The following is a 23,597-nucleotide window of genomic DNA, read 5'->3' as shown; positions in this document are numbered from 1 at the left end:
TGTTAAGGAATATTGCCAATAAATACGCCCTGACGAAGTCCACAGAGGTTGGACGAAACGCGTTGGCTGATAAAGAATTTTTGGTGAAGAGTAAAGAATACTCTGGACACACATTGACTTGATGGACTATATCTTTTCGGAAAATACTTCATGGTGGTGCATTTCACAATTGTGGAAAAAGTGTCTATGTAAATGTCTGCTTCTCACCTCTTCCGGTTGTCTGCCCTCCTGTAGGAATGATGGAGATCCTGCCCAGCCGCTGCGTGCCCATTGCCAAGCGGGAGCTGATGTACGCGGGCACCGCCGGCCTAGCCTGCTGGCTGGCCGGCGTCATCTTCATCAACCGCAAGAAGACAGACGATGCCATCAGTGTGATGTCCGAAGCGGCCCAGACCATGATTAAGGATGACGTGAGTACTCTGCATGAGGGAGGGGTGGGAATGCTCAGCGTGCAGTCAGTGGGGTGACTGCAGCATGGTCAGGGAGGATGTGAGCACTCAGCGGTGAACAGCACTGGGGGAAAGAGTGATCAGCTCTTCCAGACTGGGGGCTGCAGCATGGTCCGGTAGGATGCGAGTATTGAGTAGTGAACAGCATGAGGGAGGGAGTGCTCACAGCGTCGTCAGTGGGGCCCTTCAGCATGGTCCGGTAAGATGCAAGTACTCGCAGCGGTGAACAGCACGGGGGATGGGAGGGATGCTCAGCGTTCAGTCGTGGGGTGACTGCAGCATGGTCAGGGAGGATGTGAGTACTCCCAGCAGTGAACAGCGCAGGGGAGGGAGTGCTCTGCACTTCCAGACAGTGGGGGGGCTGCAGCATTGTCCGGTAGGATGTGACTACTTGCAGAGCGCCTGTAAATGTAAGAGGCAGTGCATGTGGGTGTGGCTGGAAGATGAGCCAGTATGCAAGCAGTGCCAAGGTGTAGTGAGAGGGGACAGCACAGCGGTGCACACAACATGATTGTGCGAATGTGAGCAGTTCTAGTGGCCAGTCAGAGGGTGGGGCAGTTAAGCAGGGCACAGCAATGTCAAGGAGGATGTGAGGACTTATAGTGGCATATCAATTGGTACGACATGGGAATCTAAGTACCTTAGTGGGCAGTCAGTCAGGGAGTGGGACACAGCATGGTCCAGTAGTACTGCATTGGTGGGACAACACTCGCACATACCTGGGCAGTACGTGGACCTGCTGGACGGCGTTTGGATCGCCTTTGCCTTTGCTTCTGACCTCACGCCTCGCGGAACCCGCTGCGCGGGTCCCGCTTCGCCAAGGGGCGCCTGGAACTTGGGAGCTGCCGTTGTTGGGACAGAACAGGGCTAAGGGCTGTGAGGGCTGCGAGCAGGAGGGGCTGGACTCAGTTTCCCAAGAGTCACAGCTCAGCTCCGCCCGCAACACCTGGGCCGCTCTCCCTCATCGCCCCGCCCTCAGCTGACCAGTGAAAGCTGCCGGATTCCTCCCTCTACGTGGGACAACACTCGCACATACCTGGGCAGTACGTGGACCTGCTGGACGGCGTTTGGATCGCCTTTGCCTCTGACCTCACGCCTCGCGGAACCCGCTGCGCGGGTCCCGCTTCGCCGAGGGGCGCCTGGAACTTGGGAGCTGCCGTTGTTGGGACAGAACAGGGCTAAGGGCTGTGAGGGCTGCGAGCAGGAGAGGCTGGACTCAGTTTCCCAAGAGTCACAGCTCAGCTCCGCCCGCAACACCTGGGCCGCTCTCCCTCATCGCCCCGCCCTCAGCTGACCAGTGAAAGCTGCCGGATTCCTCCCTCTACGTGGGACAACACTCGCACATACCTGGGCAGTACGTGGACCTGCTGGACGGCGTTTGGATCGCCTTTGCCTTTGCCTCCGACCTCACGCCTCGCGGAACACGCTGCGCGGGTCCCGCTTCGCCAAGGGGCGCCTGGAACTTGGGAGCTGCCGTTGTTGGGACAGAACAGGGCTAAGGGCTGTGAGGGCTGCGAGCAGGAGGGGCTGGACTCAGTTTCCCAAGAGTCACAGCTCAGCTCCGCCCGCAACACCTGGGCCGCTCTCCCTCATCGCCCCGCCCTCAGCTGACCAGTGAAAGCTGCCGGATTCCTCCCTCTACGTGGGACAACACTCGCACATACCTGGGCAGTACGTGGACCTGCTGGACGGCGTTTGGATCGCCTTTGCCTTTGCCTCCGACCTCACGCCTCGCGGAACACGCTGCGCGGGTCCCGCTTCGCCAAGGGGCGCCTGGAACTTGGGAGCTGCCGTTGTTGGGACAGAACAGGGCTAAGGGCTGTGAGGGCTGCGAGCAGGAGGGGCTGGACTCAGTTTCCCAAGAGTCACAGCTCAGCTCCGCCCGCAACACCTGGGCCGCTCTCCCTCATTGCCACGCCCTTACCCATTACCCAATTGTATCCTAGGCCATAAGTAAGTGCACGAACACCGCTGCGCCCGGGACAAGGGCGGGACCGTCTTTGGCCGTCAGTGGCCGAAGGAGGCTGGGCTGGGCCCACTCTCTTGATCCCCCTTTGTGTTACAATTAAGGCAATGCCTTCGCCCCCATCACGGGAAACCCCCTCAAGGGATGGCGCCTCCAGCTCTGGGACTTTGGATAATTACTTTAAACCCACTAAAGGAGAAGCGGACAAGGAAAGCTCGCTTGAGAAGCGTAGGGTGGAGCGCAGGCGCTCCATTGAATCTATGAAAACCAGGCCCTTGACCGATATCATTCCTTACCCCACCACTCAAGAGGAAGGCACTCCACCCAGCAGTCTAATTAAATCGACACTCGAGGACTTCCCCGTCTTACTAAGGGAAATCCCCTCTACTCCAGGGATAGCGCTTGGAAAAAACACAGAGCCAGCCCCTCTTGAGTTCTCCCATACCCCTGTTAACCTGGTAACTCAAACCCCACCTACGCAATTGGCTAATAAGAGCAAGTCCAAATTAAATGTAGTGGCGGAGTTACATAGGCCCCCACCCAGTAAACGTGCTCGGAAGACAGTGGGGGGGCGGGGGAAATCCAAAATATCACATCTTGACTTTGGCAAGAAACGCACTAACACCGCTCTATCGGGGAAGCCTACGGAGATAGTGCCTACCATTCCACCGCTTAAGCCCCTAAACCCCAGTATAACGGCCACCACTAAAGAACCAGAGGTAATTTCATCAAACTTAAACCTCCCACTCTCTGCCAAAGGGAGCATTGAATTCCTACTCCGCTCCCTTTTGCAGCCCATTACCGACAGCCTAAAAAAAGTCGAGATCAGGCTCACCCTACTAGAAACTTCTCTTACCACTTTAAACACTCTAGTAAGTAAGCAGACAAAGCTAGTGGGAACCCATTCCTCTGCTGGGGATCCTCCCAAAGCAGAAGCTGCAACTAATGCCAATAAAGCCCCCCCCAGAAACCCGCCGCCTGCCCCCCCTCTGCAACCCCTTATGGCCATCCAACTCCAGGCACGGCACAATAACCAAAGCAACAGACCTACCCACCCAGTGGACCTAGCCTCCCATAGCTCTCAAATAGAGTCCTCTGGAATACATCAAGATCAGGTTAACGCCCCCCCACCCACGCCCGTTTGCCCAACTCCCAGACCACGAAGGCCAGACCTCCCGCCTGAAGCTAATAGATTAATGGTGGTCTTAGCTGGTGCCCCCCACTTAAGATCAGGGGAAAATGAGGACTACCAATCCCTTAAGAAAAAGGTAATCAAATGGCTTAACTGGAACCGACCCTTGCCATCCCATTTTAATAACGAAATCATCATGGTGAGAAGGGTTCCATGGCTAGGGAAGACCAGGAAAACCATAGTGGGGGACTGTATTATGGTAACCTTTAAGGATCCGGGCACGGTACGACACATTTGTGGAGGAATGAACCGATCCCTTGATTCCACCATACAGACCCTCCCAGTATCTTTTTTCTTCCCCCCGATTCCCAGGCACCAGGTCCCAATACACGATGACTGGACAAGGGTGGAACACAGACGTAAACACAAAGGCTTTCTACAACGCCCGTACTTCCAACCGCCGGAAACACCTTTTTGCGATTTTAATCGCTTTAACTGCCTGAACGGTTTGGATGGGGTCGACTGACTTACCGTCTGTAAGACAGTGCCAGGGGTCTCGGGCTCCTGTGGCCCCCTGGAACCCCCCACTGTGTCCTCCGGTTCAATTTCTGGCCCCCTGAATGATCCAGCTGCTTCAGACCATGGCAGAACCGAATCTTCTCACCAAGCCACTGATGGGGTAGTTGTTGCTGAGGGGATAACTACGGTTCCTTTCCTTGTGGGCAATGGTGCGCCAAGACCACCGGTGCCACATGCATTTTTTGCTGCCCCCACTACAGGTCCCGCAATTGAAGTGGGGCATGGACTCACCTCCTCCAACCCTCATGGTATGGCATCTGCCACCTCCGAACATCTGAAGATAATTTCCTGGAACATCGCGGGATTAGCTAACAAACTGGAAGAGCCGGCTTGGGCAAAGTACATAGAAACTGGTGACATTTGCATGTTCCAGGAAACCTGGGCCAGAGAGGACTATGGACACCAAGGCTATTCGTCATTTTTCATCCCAGCAAGGTGGGAAGGCAAAGGCCGCCCATCAGGGGGCCTTACGACGTGGGTTGCTGCGCACCTGGGCTGTGTGGCCACACGGCTCCCATTCAACTCTGATGACATCCTTGCGGTCTTATTAACATGGCCAAACAAAGCTAACCTCCTGCTGGTCAACATCTATTCCAGGCCGATGGGAATGGCAAAAGAATCATCGACCTTTGATGAACTCTCGAACTTCTTATCTGAACTGTCGACTGATTCATATTATGTGGTGGGTGGGGACTTTAACTCTCACTTTGAGCCACTCCCCGGCCTCCAGGAAGGGTTCTTATCAGAAGAAGTTAGGTGGGCAGTACCATGGGTTGATGTGCCATCTCCGAAAGCTTGGACCCCACTGGCACTGCAAATCACTGCCCTCACGTTAAGGTTTGGACTCAGAGCGTGTAATGGGCGAATTAAATCCGATATACCAGGCAAAAATACTTACAATCGGCGGGGAAGAGAGTCCCATTTGGACTATGTCCTGGTCCAATTGGCGAGATGGTCAACAATACAGGACTTCAGGGTAATAGACAGGTTGGACAGTGACCACAATGCCCTCGAGTTAGACCTTGCCCATCCAGCACCTCAGGCCCCAGTGACCCATGAGGAAGGGAATCGCCCCACGCTCCTCCTAGATAACAGTAGGAGAAGAATTAGGTGGGAGCATATGGTCACAAGCAAGGATAAACTCCCACTGCTTTATGCAGAGATTACTCCCATCCTGGAAACTGTTGGGGATCTTGACAGTGTGGCAAATAAAATAGATATAAGGAGCAAACTGTTTGTTGCCCATGAGGAACTTATAAAAGTTGCGGCACCCCACTTTACTCGTAACATACGAAAGTCAAGGGAGAGGTGCCAAGGTAAAACACAATGGTATAATGTAGCCTGTAGACGGGCCAAAACAGACCTCCTTGGAGCAATTAAGGAGGGCACAGGAGGGGAACGCCTTAAGCAACGCAGGCAAGCCTACAAGAAGCTTCTTGCTCAGGCCAAAATAGAATGGGAGGAAAATCAGTGGGAAGAACTTACAAAGGCCCTAGCAATTCAAGATCAACGCCTGTTCTGGAGAATTGTGAATGGGGGATCAGGGAGTCTACACTCGGCAGTGGAGCCTAACATAGCTCCTGGAGTGTGGCAGGCCCACTTCCAGTCCCTATATAGCGCTGAGTCCGGAGAACTTCCTGCCCCAATCGAACCGGAGAGGCTGGGCCCTCAGGCGGATCCAATAACACTGAGTGAGGTCACTGCTGCTATTTCAGGCCTGGCTTCGGGGAAGGCGCCTGGACTGGATGGGCTACCGGGAGACCTGTTTAAGCAGGAGCCCACCGTCTGGGCGCCTTACCTCGCTGCTCTTTTTAACGGTATCCTCGGTGGGATGGAAATCCCTAGTACTTGGCTGGGGGCTGAGGTGGTCCCGATTTTCAAAAAGGGATCCCCCCTCCTCCCAGCCAACTACAGACCGATTAGTCTGATAGACGTAGCGCAGAAGCTGTTCGGCAGGGTTCTCCTGAATAGGCTTCAGGAATGGATAGAGGAGGTGGGCGCCCTCAGTCCCTATCAGGCAGGATTTAGGAAAGGGGTATCGACTGTGGACCAGGTTTTTAGATTGAATCTGGTCTATTGGAGGACAGTGAGGTTCGAGGGCGGTAGTTTGTACACGATTTTCGTGGACCTACGGGCCGCCTTCGACCTCGTGCCCAGGGGAAAACTTTGGATCATCTTGGCAGGGATGGGCGTACCACCAGATATTTTATTGACCTTGCAGAGGTTGCATCATAACAATTATGCCCAGGTGAGGTGTGGGAGGTCGGGGGAACTGACTGATAGATTCCCCGTTGGCAGAGGGGTAAGACAGGGCTGTGTGCTGGCGCCGACCCTGTTTTGCCTCTTTGTCAACGGGGTAATCGCCCATCTTAACGCCACCGACTACACAGATGCCCCCAAATTAAACGGCAACGGTGTGCCCGCAATAATGTTCGCGGACGACACATTGTTAATATCTAAAACACCCATGGGCATCCAAAGGATACTCGATGCCTTTGTGGCCTTCTGCCAGGATAGAGGGTTGGAAATCAACGCCACAAAAACCAAATATATGGTATTGAATCCGAGCCCCAAACAGCGCCCGAATCCCCAACTGGGAGCTGTGCGGCTGGAACGAGTAGCCACGTTTGAATATCTCGGCGTGACGCTTAACGAAAATATGTCCTGGGGGACCCATCAGAGCAGGGCTAACCTTAAATTAGTGCAAATTATCGGGGGTATATCCCGGATGATGACTGGTTCGACCTACCGCCCACTGGGGGCCTTAATTCAGATATATAAAGCCCAGGCCAGGGGGGCGATCTTGTACGGGGCTGAATTGTGGGGCCATATTCCATGTCGGAACCTGTCTTCCACGGAAAATAGGTTTATAAGACAAATAACCGCACTTCCCCCTAGCACTCCACTCCTTCCTCTGAGGCTTGATCTAGGGCTACGGCCACTTGCCGATGAGATAAGTCTAAGACCCATTGCCTTCTGGCGCAGGCTGTGGAGCGGCGATGATCTCGCCGACTATAGGGCGGAATTGGCCGAACTATTAAAGCACCCCAAGGCGCTCAGTATTCCCTGGGTCAAAAACATCCAGTCAATTTGCACGGATCTGGGGCTCCCTGAATTGTGGACCGAACCAGCGAATGCAGCACCAGGAATCTCTAAGAGATCCCTGGCGAATCTGTATCACGAACACAAAAGGGCAAGGGCCTTAGCTACCCAGACAGAGGGGTCCCTCTCTTCCATATTCCTGCAAACTAAGGATCATTACAGATTTGAGAAGGCTTTCGATCCCATATATCCCATACTCACCAGAAAGTTATTTCTCCAGTGGAGATACGGTACATTGCCTTTTCGGTCCTTCTCAAGCACCTGGTTACAAGTCCCTTCCACCAAATACTGTCCTCTTTGCGTTGATAAAGAGGAAAATGATTTACATGTGATCTTTTTCTGCCCAGCCTACAAGGCAGCCAGAAAGCATTGGCTGCTTCCCTTGATTAAGAATTTGGGTGGCAGGGAATATACACCTATGTACAGGATTTTAAAATCCGATGTTTCTGGCCCAACCGTTTTTGCACTTTCCAAATTCTTTACGAATGTTTGGTATACGCGTATTCGTCTTTTAAAAAATGCTGGGTAGACTTTAGAATCACTTCAATTCTTAATAATTGTTTTTATTGTCTGTGTTGATCTTAAAATCATGTATCGATGTTTTAACAAATCTGACAGAATTCATGTGATTTTATTGTATGTGCATCTTTTATGACCAAATGGTCGAAATAAAGATTGGAAAATGAAAATGAAAAAATGAGTACTGCATTGGCAAGTCAGTGGGAGGGCGTAGCGTGGTCAGGGGGAAGTTGTTTTATTAGAGAAATGCAGCCAATATTCAGAGCTACCAGGATGATGTTGTTAATGTGAAGAAATGTGAGCCTTTTTAATTATGCAGACGACCTGCAATTAATATTTTCCATTGTCCATACACTAGACTCCATATCTGAATTCCAAGCCCCCATGCTGCATATCCGTAACTGGATGAACAGCAACCATTTAAAATTGAATCCAGATAAAACCGAGCTGATCCTGATAGGTGGCATCTGCAATCCCTAGAGCCCACACTACTGGCCAGCTGAAATGGGCTCTTCACCTCCTCGGCTAAGAGCCTTGGAGTCACAATCAACATTTGACTCATCTGTGAAGTCTCAGATTGGAACTGTAGTTCCTACCTGTTTTTTCAGCTAGTGAAAATAAGCAGACTTCTCACTAGGGAAGCCCTGGTGCAGGTAGTTCTAGCCCTGGTCATATCCCACATAGATTATGCTAACTCCCTATACTTCGGCCTGTCATTATACCTGATAAAGCGACTGGAACTCGTGCAGAACCAAGCTGCAAGTCTGATTTTTCATCAGCCTAGGTGGAACCATGCTTTCCCTCTCATGAAGAAGGTACATTGGCTCCCTGTATTCCAACGCTGTTCCTTCAAAATTGGCTGCCTTTTTTCCAAATCATTACATGGCACATGCCCAGAGTTAATCACTAATATTCAGAGAAACACACCCACCCACAATCTGCGATCAGCCCACACGAACTTACTGTCACTTGGAAGCAGTTTTTCTTTCTGTTCATATCAATATCTTCAAAGCTGCCTATTTTTTGTCTGGTCCTGGGTATGTTTGAGTGTGCTTCTCCACATCCCTTCACGTGTCAATCCGCAATAGCGCCTGTCAATCAGAAGCAGTATCTGTGTCTACCTGGCGAAAGTGTGTGCTTGCTTGAAGCAGCATTTCTGCTTCAAACCAGTTCTTCTGGTTTGTGTGTGACTGTATCAGGACAGGTGTAGGCTGGAAGGGTCTCTTAGAATCTGCGTAAGACCGGGTGCGTTAGAGGTTGGTATATGTGTACATTAGGAGTAGCACATTTGTGTCCAGGTGAGTCGGTCGGTGTACACAACTCACTAGATATGGGTAGGTAGAGTTGGTTGGAGGTCGATGGTGCTCTCATCCCTTTTTCCCCTTTCTCTTTGCAGGTCCGAGTGTGGGTGTTCCCCGAAGGAACGCGGAACCACGATGGCTCCATGTTGCCATTCAAGCGAGGCGCCTTTCACCTAGCAGTGCAAGCACAGGTAATGAATGTGTACTTAAGAGTGCTTCCGCAGCTGGGCGATAGCAGTACCGTAGGAGATGAACCAGTGTGGTACCCATAGAGATGGTGTCTCGCTAGACATGCAGATGACAGGCAAGCAGTGAGTAGGGCAGAGCTAGTACTGCCGTTGATGAGGGTGGGTGACCTTCAACTAGCCTTGCAACCGCAGGTACGCTATACGTTCGTATCGGCTGTACTGTCAGGCAGTGAGGGGGGGGGGGCGGGGACTTTTCAGTAGCTGTGTAAGGACCTGGCAGAAGTGAGTGGGGTATCACCGTGGTACAATCACACAGGGGTGACTTTGTTCCAGTATGTAAGGTGTGAATTGGGCACTCTTGTGGTTTGTAAAGGTGATACTATATAATCATCCTCTAGCCATGCCAGATCATCTAAGGGGTGAGTGATACCGCCATGGCATGCCTAGATGGGTAGTTGGGGTAGCTTTCCAAGAGCCATGGTTGGACAGACTAGGAGTGAGTGGTACCACCATGGTAGGCTTAGGGGGGTGCCATTCCATGAGTCATGTAAGGACAGATGAGGTAGAGGCACCCCAGTTAGAACAGGGCAGCAATGGACTCTGGACCAGGGAAATGGCAGTGATGTGCTTCAGAAATACACCCTAAGAGGAGCTCATAGGCTAGACAATTTTGACTTGTTTTAATCTGGTTGTGTGGATGTCTTCCATCTCTACAGGGGCTTGTCTTTGAGACAGTTTTGTGTTTTCTGGTCGTCTCCCAGCGGGATTGGTGCCATGCCCTTCGTCGATAGTCACTTGGGACTGGGCCGTTGCATTACTTTGCCCACCGATTCTAGAGCTACTGGAATAGTTCCTTCTCTGGCATGGGATTCTCTCTGATATCCATAAACATAGGACTATAAAAACAGGCACTTACGGCTCCGCGCAGCGGACGCGACCAGCGGATGCGCCGGACCTGCGCCGGAGTCGTGCTAGAGTCCTGCCCGTCTGCGCCCGTCAGCGTCCCGGAAGCGTCTGGCGTGGCTGGTACCTCTGGCCACTATGCTCTCCTACTCCGCTCAGGAGCTATACTCTTTGCGTAACTGGAATGCGTCGTGTTACACGGTTTTTCCTGGCCGATATAAGGGTAAACATACGTGCCCTGCTTGCCATTGGCACCCTGTTCGCTCCTTCCCTTCCCCTATCCCTGCTAAGGAGTGTAGCATAAAACACCTTTGTTTACTCCTCAATACGAGGTCGTTGCACCGACACACTCAAGAGATTTTTGATCTCCTCTCAACGACCAGTCCTACCTGTCTGATGCTTACTGAAACATGGCTGAATGATTCCTCCCACCCGGACATTGTGGCAGCCATCCCCACGGACTATACCATCCATCGACAGGACAGAGACAAGGGTAGGGGAGGAGGAGTTGCCTTGGTTGTTAAAAAATCTTTTCCGTGCACGGTCACGCATACTCACACCATCGCAGGGGCGGACTCTTTAGCCTTTACCATCTCCCTATCGCCGCAACAAGCGCTGAAGGGTCTGATTGTTTACAGACCTCCGGGCCCAGTGGGATCCTTTCTTGATGATCTCCAGCAGGCCATGTCGATCCTTGTCCTTAGATCGGAGCTGTGCCTACTGGCGGGAGATTTTAATTTCCATATGGACGACCATAATGACCAGGACGCCATCAAATTGCTGGATATTGCATCCACTCTAGGCCTTTCCCCCTATCTTTCTGGTCCGACCCACAACAAAGGCCACACACTCGATCAGGTGTTTTCCACCACACCTATCATGGCTGTAACTCTTCTGCCAGTCGTCTGGTCTGATCATTATCTTGCCCACTTTGAAATACCTTCTACTGTGACCTCTCCGGCCAGTGTCATGAGGCAGCAGGGCAGCAGCTATAGGGCATTCCACCGAGTGACCCCAGACATGCTAACGCATGCCCTGGTAGATCACCCTGTTTCCTGTACTGGCGACCTGGAGAAAGATCTGGAGAGCCTACAATCCTGGCTTCTTGCCAGACTAAATGAGCTCGCTCCCTCACAGCCACCCAGATCTGCTGCCCGGCGGGTCTCTGCCCCCTGGTTTACGGAGGATTTAGCCCACGCTCGTAGGCAATGTAAAGCTGCTGAGCGGGCGTGGAGAGTCCAGTATGAGCCTGAAGCCAAACAACGCTATAAAATCATGATGAAGTCCTACCACGATCTTATCTTACAGGGCAAGAAATGTTACTTCGCTAAAAGGATTGAAGACGCAGCTAACTCCTGTAAGGAGATTTTTTCAATTGTACGTGAATTCACCAGCCCCCGGACAACCTCTACTCAGGGTGCCCCGGTGGAGACCTGGGCTAACACTATTGCCAATTTCTTCACCACCAAAATCAGGCTAATTCAGGATTCTTTCCCGTCGAGAGCGTTAGATGATTTATCTACGATGCCGACGGAGACAGTCTTCCTGTCTCCTCCTGGCCCAGCTTTGCTACACTTTCCTCCCCTTCCGGTTGCCGCATCCTTAGCCTTGATGAGGAACCTTAAATCAGGCTCACCATTAGATCCGTGTCCAGCAAAATTCTTAGCGAAAATGGCAGATGTCATTAATCCCATAGCTAATCCTATCCTCAATTTATCCCTGAGTCAGGGTTTTCTGCCCCAGGCCTGGAAGCAAGCCATGGTCATCCCCCTGATCAAGAAGCCCAATCTTGATCCAGAGGCGCCTTCTAATTATAGGCCAATCTCGCTCCTTCCAGCACTGACCAAGATCCTGGAGAAACACGTGCACAGCGTGCTTTCTAACTTCCTGGAGTCTAATGAGTTACTTCATGAATCCCAATCGGGCTTTCGTTCCAACTTAAGCACCGAGACGGCGCTCCTGGAAGTCTCGGAGATCGTGAAGGAGGTGCTGGACACAGGAGGCAGGGTGATGTTAGTCATGTTAGACCTGTCGGCGGCGTTTGACACCGTCCCCCACGAGGATCTCCTCACTAGACTTCATAACATCGGTCTAGGGGGGACGGTGCTCAACTGGTTTCGTTCCTTTCTGGCCAACCGCCGGCAGACGGTCTGGGTCCCACCCGGGTCCGCCGAGATGCCGCCATTGGGAGTCGGAGTGCCTCAGGGCTCTGTACTGAGCCCCACTCTATTTAACATCCTTATGACCCCTCTGGCGACACTGGCGGAGTCCTACGGGGCCCGGATCGTCTCTTATGCGGACGACACCCAGCTTCTATTCACCTGTCGTAAGAGCGAAGAGTTCGATGGAGAAAGGATCTGCGAGTGCCTTGGGGCTGTCTTTAGCTGGTTTTCACACAACAGCCTCAAATGCAACTCGGACAAATCCGAAATACTATTCTTCGGATGCCCATCAGAACCAGATTGGCAGGGATGGTGGCCTGCTGACATGTTCCCTCCCACTCAGTCCTCTAAGTGGGCTAAGAACCTGGGGGTTAAAATTGACAACGAGCTCTCGCTCAAATCCCAGGTTTCCACTCTTACGGGAACATGCTTTGGGATACTCAGAATGTTGCGCAAGTTCTTTCCCCTTCTCTCGGAGGAACATCGGAGGATCACTGTTCAGGCACTCATAGGGTCCAGATTGGACTATGCAAATGTCCTATATCTGGGTCTGCCTGAATACCTCCTCCAGCGTTTGCAGGTTACTCAGAACGCTGCTGCTCGTGCAATTTTTGGCCTGCACCGCCGCACCAGTGCCTCCAATCTCCTCGTATCCCTTCACTGGCTTCCGGTGCGGAAGAGGATACTTTTCAAGGCCATGACTCTCGCCCATAGGCCTTGCATGGCAATGGTGCCAAATATCTTCAGAGGAGGCTGGACTTCTATCGACCTGTACGATCCCTCAGGTCAGAAGCTTTGGCTTTGGCTCGGGTGCCACGCATCAAAAGGGCTCGGCTAGGCGGCCGGTCCTTTAGCTTTCTTGCTCCGCAGCTATGGAATTCCTTACCGGTGTCCTTGCGAAACACCGCTAACCTGCTTGCCTTCAGAAAAGACTTAAAAACCTGGCTGTTCACTGGATAATCTGCCCCCTCTTTAGGCCCCTGCTCTTTTTACTGTTATGTTTTCCAGCTCTTTCTTTGGTCTGGAGCACAAAAGCGCCGGGACACTCCTTTGGAGTAGCCGTTGCGCTATAAAAGTCCCATTTAACATAACATAACATAACATAACATAAACAGTTTCTCTATCCCAGTTCCAGTTAGCCAAATGAAAGCGTTTTAAGAGTCTGTGAGGCAGCTTGTTTTTCAGGCTCCCCAGGGAAAGACCCCAACCACTGTTGGTTTTCACAAGCGTGGTTTAGCTGAAAACCTTAATGTTTTTTTGATTCATTCAAAGTCCTTTGATGTCGCAATCCTGACAAGAGTGTCTCCTTTGAAGGAAAGACTGCCAACCTCGCCTATGAATTGTGCCTCGGAAAGTAACAGCAGCTCGTCACGCATCTTTGCCGCATGGCTTACAGCATTTTTAGGTCGATCCTAGAGCAGCTCATGCGCTGCTGCTCGACTTTTACTAAGTGGCTTTTCAAAGTGCTACCCACAAGCATTTCCTGGCATAAAGCTTGCGTGCCCGCGCGCAGCTGCCATCAGCCTTTCTTATCTCTTCCTCCGCATCGCTGGCCTAATTACTTTCACTTTTGCAGCCATTGCTTGTTTTTCTCCTGATAAGGTGGAGCGCACGCAGTTCAGGAGCCAACAGCATTTTTTTCCCCAGGTCAGATAATAAATTATATTCATGCATGTAAAACAAAAGATAGTCTGGAGGAAATTAAGGGGTGCTCCGGTTTAATTTATTTGGCTTTTCGCCAGGCATACATTATCCAGCTCAAGGGGGAAGAACTTGGAGGGGGCAAGAGGCCAAATTCTGGCACAGCTATTCTACTAAACGTCTGGATTGTGTGTTCACCTTTTTCCCTTTATTATATGTACTTTCCCGCTCTCTCGCTCCCACTTTCTCGCTCTCTAAAAGTCTCAACGTTCTTCTCTCGCCCAACCTTTCTGAAGCAGTAGCATTGTCTCTCTGAAGTTCTCTCGCGATAGCAGCGCCTTTCTCTTTATACATCTGACTAAAACTCTATATCCCTCTTCCTCCCAAACTTTCTTTTCAGTTCTTTGTCTGTCTTGTTCCCTCCCCCTCTCTATAGACCTCTCCTCTCCAGCTTTCTCTAACGCGTCCTCGTTATCTTTAACATGGATGTCTCGTACATTCTCAGTTCCTCTAAATGCGTGTGTTTCCCAAAAGCTCTTACTCTAAATATTTCATTCTTTCTCCTTCTTTTAAACTTCGCTCTCTCCTTCTCTGTATTATAGTCTCCCTCTTCCAATATTTCTATTTTTTTTCAATCTCTTACTTTATAGGTCTCTTAAAATCGGCGGTCAATATTTCTCCCATTAGCCATAACGTTCTCTCCCTACATATAGTCAGTCTCTGATCTCGCCACCGTTATTTTGTTCACTTTCTTCTCTCGTCCTCCATGTTTCTCTCCTCACATCCCCCTCTTTACTTCCTCCATTTTTCCTCCTTGCCATATTTGTCTTTCATTTTTTTTCTTGTTCCTATTATCTCATTTTCTTTTCTCTTCGCTCTTTTTATCTTCCTCCTCTGCTTATGACTTTCCTTTTGTCTATCATTTTTATCACTTTCTTTCTTTCCTTTTCTTACTTTCTAGTTCTCCTTCTTATTGCTATCTTTCTCCTTCTCCGTTTCTTTTATTTCCTGTCTTTTTCATTTGTCTCCCTTTCATGTATTTATTTCCCTCTTTCTTTAGTCTTATCTCCTCCTTCTCCCCTTTTTTCCCTGCCTTTCTTTTTCCTTCATTTCTCCTTCCTCTTTTTCTCTTCCTTCATCTGCCTCTCAGTTCTCTTGACTGTTTTCTGTCTCTTTGTGTTTTTCCTACTATCCTTTCTCGTCCATCCACATCTTTCTCTTTCCTCTGTCTCTCTGCTGTCTCGTTTCCTTATCTGTCTTTCATGTTTCTCTTTTTTCTTCTCTTTATTTTCTTTCTCTCGTTCATCATCTCTTTCCCTTCTTAGTCTTCCTTTCCTCACTCTCTTCATCTTTCTACTTTCACTAGGTTTCTCCTTCCGTTTACCAATATCTGTTCCTTTTAATCGTGTTTTCATTTTCTTCATTGATCAGGCACACTTCTCTAAAGTTCTTTCTTTATCTGGTTCCTCTTTTTGTCACTGCAGTTGTATCCTTCAATCTCCCAATTTTTTGTCACTTTCTTTTAAATTTGTAACACCGTGAATTTAAACAATATTTAAAAGGTGCATCCTTTTGCAGCTTTTTCCTTGCCCTGGCTAAAGCTAACTGTTAGCTAAACAGGAAATCTCCAGACATTAAATTCAGTGATGCTGGCACAAATCCTCCGCTTTTATGAAGACCTATCCCCCCCCAAAACCCGCCATCTTTGTTGAATTTTCAGGAGTCTGGATTCCCCATGGGAACATACAGCCAATAATATGTCAATTGGCTGTATGTCTTAGTGCTTGGTTGTGGCCTTGCAGTACTCTGGGTGGTTTGCTTGTGGATGGTAGACCAAATCCGGATTAATGGTGTTCAGTTGTCTGAGATATGTTGCGCTGGAGGGCTTGCCTACTACGTCCAAGGCTTAATGGTAAGCTACACGTAGATATCGTTAGGGTAGCTTGCACTGTGATGGTTTTGAGACTGCGTGGTGTGGGAAAATCTAAAATGTGTTTGTTACAGTGTTAGACTGTTTGTTGCCCTCTGTGATACATCAGTTATTTGAGATTGCTGGCAAGTGTGTGGATTAAGAACTGGCATGTATAAAATACAAACATAGCCAAACATACAGCAGGGCATGGTAGGGACAAAACATATTGGTACCTGCTCATCTATGTGTGAAAATAATTAGGTGGTGAAAATGCATTTGAGTAAAGGAGTGGCAGTATCCGAAACAAGGTCCAGAATATATCATACTTGAATGCTAGTAGGACAACCAATAATTCAGCCTCTATATAAGCTCTAACAAGATACATCAGCTCACAGTATTCCACTGATGTTGAAGTGTTCACTTTTTCAATGAAATGATAGCCTTGGATGACTACCATGTCAGCATCAGACACTTTGACCACTTCCGCTTTGTCTGAAAAATCGAAAACATTCTAGAGTGGCCTGGTTCCGTGGTTCCACCACTTATTGACTCTTAACGTGCAGCATAGACTGGTCACCAAATTGGTGGTACATGTGTAAGCACTGCTCTGGAAGGCATGTCTTGTTTACCAGCACTCTACATCACCTCTCTCAAAAATGTGCCTACATACCATGTGCAACCAGTGGTACTGCCAGTTCTGCTGTTACCTCTGATGGACAAAAGGAAACTGTGTTGTCATTGTGATAGTTCATATGCAAGAGGGTATCGGGGTCCCTTACCTGTGCAAGTGCAGTTACTGCAGGAGCACCATCCACTCCGCCATAGTCTGACGTTCTGCCGATGCTATTCACATCCAAAACACACACACACTTCAAATTCTACAACACGTCCACAATGGATACCTAGATTACTATATAAACTTGCACCACACAATCTTCAGATTAGCTTCACCTCTTCCAAGCAGTGTTTTGTGCCCCCAACTACCCTAGAATGAGTAACTCCACATATTCTGACCTCTTTCTAGAGGATCACTCCTCCAAGCACACAGTGGACCGAAGTGAAGAATACACAAAGGCCTTACCTTGGAACACCTATGCTGCAGCATGTAAAAACTCTGAGAGCTGCAAAGCGCTCTTTCTCAGGCCTTTCACTAGGAGGTGGAGACCCCTTCGACAAGTATCTGTTCTAATACGCCCACAGGTGCACCCTGTTATGTAATTACTCACCTACAAGCTGCAACGTATGCAGCGGAAAGAGCACTTTACCACATGGGGTATGGCAGCAAAGATCCCCCAACAACAGAGCTGTCACGAATAGCCAAGTGTTCGCTGTCTTCTAAAACTAAGTTGATTTTCAATAACCTGGATGGAAGAAGCAGAGAATTCAACAGCAGAACACCCTGGAAAGCCAGATAAGTGCTTATGAGTAGACTGAAGAGAATTAAGTGAATTAGCCTGACCTGAGGCGGATTCCTATGCATTGGTAACTGCTGAAAATCTCTCTAGGCTGCTGAGGGCTTCCGTGTGGAGAAGTGTGGCTCACTGGTTAGAGGAGGCATACCCTGAAGCAGAGGTCAGACCCGGGACCAGGGTTCAATTCCCGACTCGGCAGGGTCCTGAGCCCAATTGTCCACTGACTCGATAATTCTCGCTTCGGTGCCCACTCTAATCACGGGTTCACACTCTGCAACTCTGGGCATTAAGCTTGCTTAATCTCCACTACGGCCCCCCCCCCGCGGCAGGATGCCTGGCTTTCACCTTTGAGATGCCCAGTACGGGTTATCTCACAGGGAAAAGCCAGGACGGGTTCCCAAGGCAAGCGCCGAGATGCCCTAGGGTAAGTCGAGCGCTATATAAGAACACACATACATACAGATAGTCTTAAACTCCAAACATAGTTGATTTTGGGGAAATAGATTCTTGATGCACATATTTGTATGTAAGAGTTGTTTATCGTGGGGCCTCTGGTCAGGAAAACGTCAGTGGAGAAGTGTTGGCCACCATTAGACACAATATCTCTATTGTGCTTCCACTGTGAGCAAGCATGCCTTCTTGCATCCAGTGATCCATTTTGTTTAAACAGGCACTGAGAGTGGCCCTAGACTTGTTTCCCGCCTCAAACTGAATGTTTAGTTGTGTATTGTCCGTGCACAAGTGGAAATTTAGCATGAAAATCTGATTGGTCCCGCTAAGTCTGGCCTACCCCCTTGAACAAGAGGGAGGTTATGGCTCATCACTGTCCTTACCCCCTCCCACATCATCAATTCCCCTGTTTTCCTGCCATCCAGACCAAATCTTAACATGTATTTTGGGCAATCCCGTGATTCGTAAACCGGCAATTCCAGTTTCATACAATGGTCCAGTCCCTTAACCCACCACTCTACCACCAGGCAGGGCTCGTTTCCCCATTCCCTTGCAGGGTCCCTCTTTGCCATTAGAAGTTCCATGTGAAGGAATGCTAGTTAGTATCTGCTGAAGTCTAACTCGTCAGTGATGTTTAGCAGTGTAATTTTGGGTTCGGGCTGTAACTTTCCTCCCACTAGGCTTAGCACCCCACCCCAGAATTGTTGGATCAAAAGTCAAGACCACATAGTTTGAAGAAAATGTCCCCCTCCTGATTCACATTTAATGCAGGTCGGGGAGGATATTCTCTCAAAGCTGTATAGTCTAGAGGGAGTGATGTATACTCTGTACAGTATCCATAGCTGTATTACTTGAAACTACAACGCTTCGGCTATGGCCGCAGGTGCCATTCTGACATCGCAGCATTCTCCTCTGAGTGAGTGCCATGGTCCCTTTCCCTGGCTGCAAGCAAGAAATAAAAAGTGTTGGGTGAGTTGTTCATGAGAGTTTGAAACATTAAGGAGATTTGTTTGCATCAAACCTCTCCTGAGAAGTCTCGCCTCTAAGGGGTTGAGTTCAGGGAAGTATGTTACATTTCTAATGTAAGGGTGTAGGGAGTGTTTGAGTTGTAAGTAGTGAAAGAATTGCTTAAAAGTGTCTATAAGCTTTAAAAGGAAACTATCTTGTATCCCGTCCATCACATCCCTCAAAATAAAAATACTCATCAAGTCTCATCCTCTGAATCCCTCATATGGCACCCTGGAGGGAGAGTTGTGACCCCAGAGTAAGATTATTATGCTACCCAGGTGTTTTGTGTGTCACAGGCCATATCTTTGCTGGTAGCAGTGATTGCACAAGGTGAGCTCTGTATAGATGGTGATAAAAATGGGTATCACCCCTTGTCCACCTCTTAGTCGTGAAGGCCGGGTCCGACTGAGGGGAGTGTAACCAACAGTCTGGCGGAAAAATATGCAGCACTATAGTAGGATTGCACATTGGCTGCAACAAGGCCCCCATTGTACAATGACCAATGACTTGTAGACCTTACTCAGTGCAGTTAGGGTTGTCCCACCTTCCAGAGAAAGGATCTTTTAATGGATGTAAGTCGGGTTAAGAAGGTATACTTGGGATTTTACATGGATAGTGTTGCAGCTGGTATAAATGTCATGGCAGTGAAGCGATTTTGAATATGCTGGCTCTAGCCATTAGGGACCAAAGTAGAGGGGACCAGAATGCAATGTCTGCCTGTTGTCTACATACCTGAGGTAGGATAGCTCTTTTCCAAGTCCTCCCCTCGTTATCCGTAATATATAATGTCCGGTATTTAGGGCAATTGCTCGACAGCCTCATTGAGGAGCCCAATTTAATGTCATCTGTTTTTCCCTCCTTGGATAAACATTTATGTTCGAGGCATGTGGGCTGCTGAATTCATATCTGTGCATAGATCGCCGCCTAGTGTTGGGTCCGGATGATTGCACATTGTTGTCCTGGAAGAGTCTTCGAAGTATCACGAGATAGGTGGCTCCTCCCCTGGACTACAGTGCGCATGGGCATCCTCTACATCCTCAGATTGTTTTTTTCTGCCATTGGGTTCGGATGTACTTTCTCGACTCTAGTTCGGAAACTTAGTATTGACTCTTTCCTAAGGCCAAAAGGCCTTCAAAGCGTCGGTATTGTCTCGTTCGGTGCCTGTTCCTTTCCAGTTCTTCGAACCGGACGTCGGAAGCTGGTTCTCGCTTCGACACCACAGGCCCAGACTACAACGACGATGGATCGGAGCCCGTTTAAACGATGCCCGGTCTGTAATTCAAAATACCCCCACATCGATGTGCACCCAGTGTGCAATAAATGTTTGTCCCCCGAGCACGACGAGGCCAGCTGTGTGGCCTGCTCGAAGTTCCGCTCCAAGAAGACGCTTAAACTTCGACGCGCAGCGAGGCAGTCGGCGCAACAGTCGGCGCCCGAGCCGGTCAACATCTTCGAGGCCGGTGACGAAGAAGGCGTCTAAGATGAAGACGAGGAAGATGAAGAGGTTCCTGAAGAGCAGTCAGAACCAGCGTCGGAGCATGACTCCAACTTCGAGGTGGACGAGCAAGCTGAAGAATACGTCCACGAAGAAGACGTCGTCTAGGTAGGGGACGACGAAGGGGCCATCGGAGCCGTCGATGACGACTCCAGTGATGAGCCAGGCCCAACCGCAGTAGCTGGGCCTATAACTGACATTACGCTCCCTACGGCTCAGGTCGAGGCATCGCCGAAAGGCCTTAGCCAAGATCTTTCTACACGTTCTATAGCCCCGCGTCCAAGCCAGGCTAAGAACACATCTAAGGAGCCATCGGTCGATTCCTCTAAATCGAAACCGAAACCAACGGAGCCGAAATCGAAACCAAAACTACTTAAGATGGTGGTCGGTTCGACGTCGACGCCAGTCCAATCAAAGACTGTCGACGACCCTTCGGCGTCGAAAGTACCTGTCGCCTCAAAGACTGGAGCGTCTAAGCAGAGCTCAACCAGCAAACACGTCACCTCGTCGGCGTCGACGCACAAACATGGCGACAAGTCCAAAGGCCTCCAAACGAAGAAGGCCGTCGAGCCGAAGATTTCAGGGCTCAAGCCACTGCTCAGCAAGCACCTCGAGCTGAAAGCCAAAGCCGACCCGAAACAGCAGGTCTCGTCGACGCCTAAGGCTGGAAATGCTACACCCCGGGAGCTCGAGTCGACGCCATCAAGCAAGCGTCCTCCTCAAGCGCTGAAGCAGCTCGAATCGACCACAACATCAAGCTCCAAAACCGTCGGACAGCTTCTGATTAAGTTCTGTCTTCCGCCAACGGCTCGAGCGAAGCAACTCGAACTCCACAGAGGCGCCGAACCTTCCAAGACTTCGTCGGCGCCTTCGAAGCACGCCACCGAAGGGGTTGCGTTCCACGAACCCTCGTACGACAACCAGTCGAAACTCTTTATCGACGCGGAATCAGGCAGGCTAACCATCCACAAGCGGAAGATCGCGCCTGAACATCCCTTGGAGGGTTACAAAATTCCTCTTAAACGGAAGAAGGACTCGGCCACCTCACCAGTTCTCTTCGAGCACGTTCAGGACTATTCGCAGCAAATGGCATATTCTCCAGCACAAAGCGAGGAGGACATGGGTGAAGACTATGGTCAAGCGGCCTTCGCTTATCACGCTGACACTGATCAGGATGAACCACAACAGTGGTCTGAGGCTGTAGATCAAACTGTGGACCCTGATGATCCACATGCTGCACCAGACGCACAGTCCTACAACGTCAAAACATCGCTAACAGAGGACACGGCGGCATTTAACGCTTTGATAGAAAGGGCAGCACTCAACCATGACGTGGAGATGCATGCAGAACCAGTGGACGAAGATTTCTTGTTTGACACTTTCTCCACCTCTGAACGTTCCACTAAGACTTTGCCTATGCTTAAAGGGGTCCTCAAGCATGCTGCGGACATTTTCAAAGAACCCACAAAAGCTAGGGTTATCAACCCACGGATTGAGAAAAAGTATAGGCCTGCTCCAGTGGACCCCACCTACATCAAAGGCCAGCTCCCCTTGGACTCCCTTGTAGTGGCCAATGCCCACAAGAGGGCAAACTCACAAACTAGTGGTGACGCTCCACCTCCGGACAAGGAATCGAAGATTCTAGAGGCGTCAGCAAAGCGAGTGGCAGCGCAGGCTGCTAATGTTTGGAGGATTTCCAATACACAGGCCCTGTTGGCTAGATTCGACAGGGCGCACTACGACACACTAGAACAGTTGTTACAACACCTGCCTGATATGTACAAGGAGGGAGCAGAGATGATTAAACAAGAAGGGGAATTGATTTCTAATGCGTCCATCAAATGCGCACTAGACGCAGCAGACAAGGCAGCTAGGGCCATAAACACTAGTGATGCTAAGACGTCACGCATGGCTCCGCATCTCTGGTTTCAAGCCCGAGATTCAAACAACTCTGCTCAACCAGCCGGTTAACCCGGACTTCCTTTTTGGTCCCGAGGTAGACACAACACTCGAAAAAATAAAAAAGGACACAGACAGCCAAATCCATGGGGGCTCTGCAATCTCAGCAGTTTCGGGGCAGTTCCTTTCGTCGCTCCGGTAATAGGGGAACCTCTAGAGGACAGGCTTTACAGCAGGCCCAGTACACCAAAGGGAGCACGCAATCCACCTACACAAAGAATACCAAGGGTGGATACCGTGGGAACAGCGCCAAGGGCAGAGGACGTGGCAATAACGCCAGATCCTCCGCTCCCAACAAACAGTGATGCCTTGTCACTGCCCCCCGACCATCTAACACCTGTCGGGGGAAGACTCCAGCAGTTCCTGCCAGTCTGGGAAGGCATTACCACGGACAGGTGGGTGAGACAACTTATCCGATACGGCTATTGTCTAGAACTAACCTCCACCCCCCCCAACATACCCCCAAGGCACTGTCCTATGTCCGCAGAGCACATGCACTTATTGCAGCAAGAAGTACTCTCCATGCTGCAAAAAGAGGCAATAGAGCTCGTGCCTGCAGAAGAACGAGGTACAGGGGTGTACTCTCTGTACTTCTTAATCCCAAAAAAGGACAGATCCCTGCGGCCCATTTTAGACCTCAGACCCCTCAACCAATACATCCTTTCAGAACACTTTCATATGTTAACCTTACAGCAGGTCCTGCCGTTGCTCAGTCAGGGCGACTTCCTAGCGACCCTGGACCTCAAGGATGCATATTTCCACATTCCCATTCACCCAAGTCACAAGAAATATCTCAGGTTCACCATCGACAATCCGCATTACCAATTCAAGGTTCTGCCTTTTGGGGTCACCACTGCCCCCAGAGTGGTCACCAAGTGCTTAGCGACCGTGGCTGCGCACCTTCGCAGACAACATATTCACGTCTATCCCTACCTGGATGACTGGCTCGTTCAGGCCAAGTCAGCCCAGCAGTGTGCCAGCCACATGTGGCGCACAATTCACCTCCTTCACAGTCTGGGGTTCTCACTCAACTACACAAAGTCACACCTGCAGCCAGCCCATGTGCAACAGTACCTAGGGGCAACCTTGAACACTCTGACGGCAACAGCGCAGCCGAACTCTGCCAGGTTCGACAGCATGCAGCTGCTCATTCGGAGGTTCAGGCCTCCACAATCACTCCCAGCGCAGGTGTTCATGCAGCTCATCGGTATGATGGCATCCTGCATATTCATAGTCCCGCACGCGAGGCTGCACATGCGTCCCCTTCAAGAATGCTTGGCACGACATTTGAACCAGGCTCATTGGCATCTAAAAGACCTAGTGTTGGTGACCGGTCGTGCTTACAACTCTCTGCATTGGTGAACTCCACAAAACCTTTGCAGGGGACGACCGTTCCAAGAGCCTGTCCCACAGATAGTG

The 23,597-nt window shown here is 50.1% G+C and overlaps 1 protein-coding gene across 2 annotated transcripts in view; it reads left to right on the top strand.

Annotated features, from left to right (window-relative positions):
* The window catches only part of AGPAT1 (1-acylglycerol-3-phosphate O-acyltransferase 1), a 249,357-nt gene that overhangs the window by 195,998 nt on the left and 29,762 nt on the right, over window positions 1-23,597 (top strand). For both annotated transcript variants that reach the window (XM_086924516.1, XM_086924515.1), the window contains exons 4-5: window positions 235-410; window positions 9,144-9,239. In XM_086924516.1, the coding sequence (XP_086780642.1) occupies window positions 235-410; window positions 9,144-9,239 (272 nt within the window). The remainder of the gene's footprint in view (window positions 1-234; window positions 411-9,143; window positions 9,240-23,597) is intronic.

The sequence above is a fragment of the Lissotriton vulgaris genome, chromosome 5, assembly GCF_964263255.1.
Source record: "Lissotriton vulgaris chromosome 5, aLisVul1.2, whole genome shotgun sequence".
Lineage (NCBI taxonomy): Eukaryota > Metazoa > Chordata > Amphibia > Caudata > Salamandridae > Lissotriton > Lissotriton vulgaris.
Note: the sequence above shows the minus strand (reverse complement) of the source record. Positions and strands in the feature narration are given on the sequence as shown.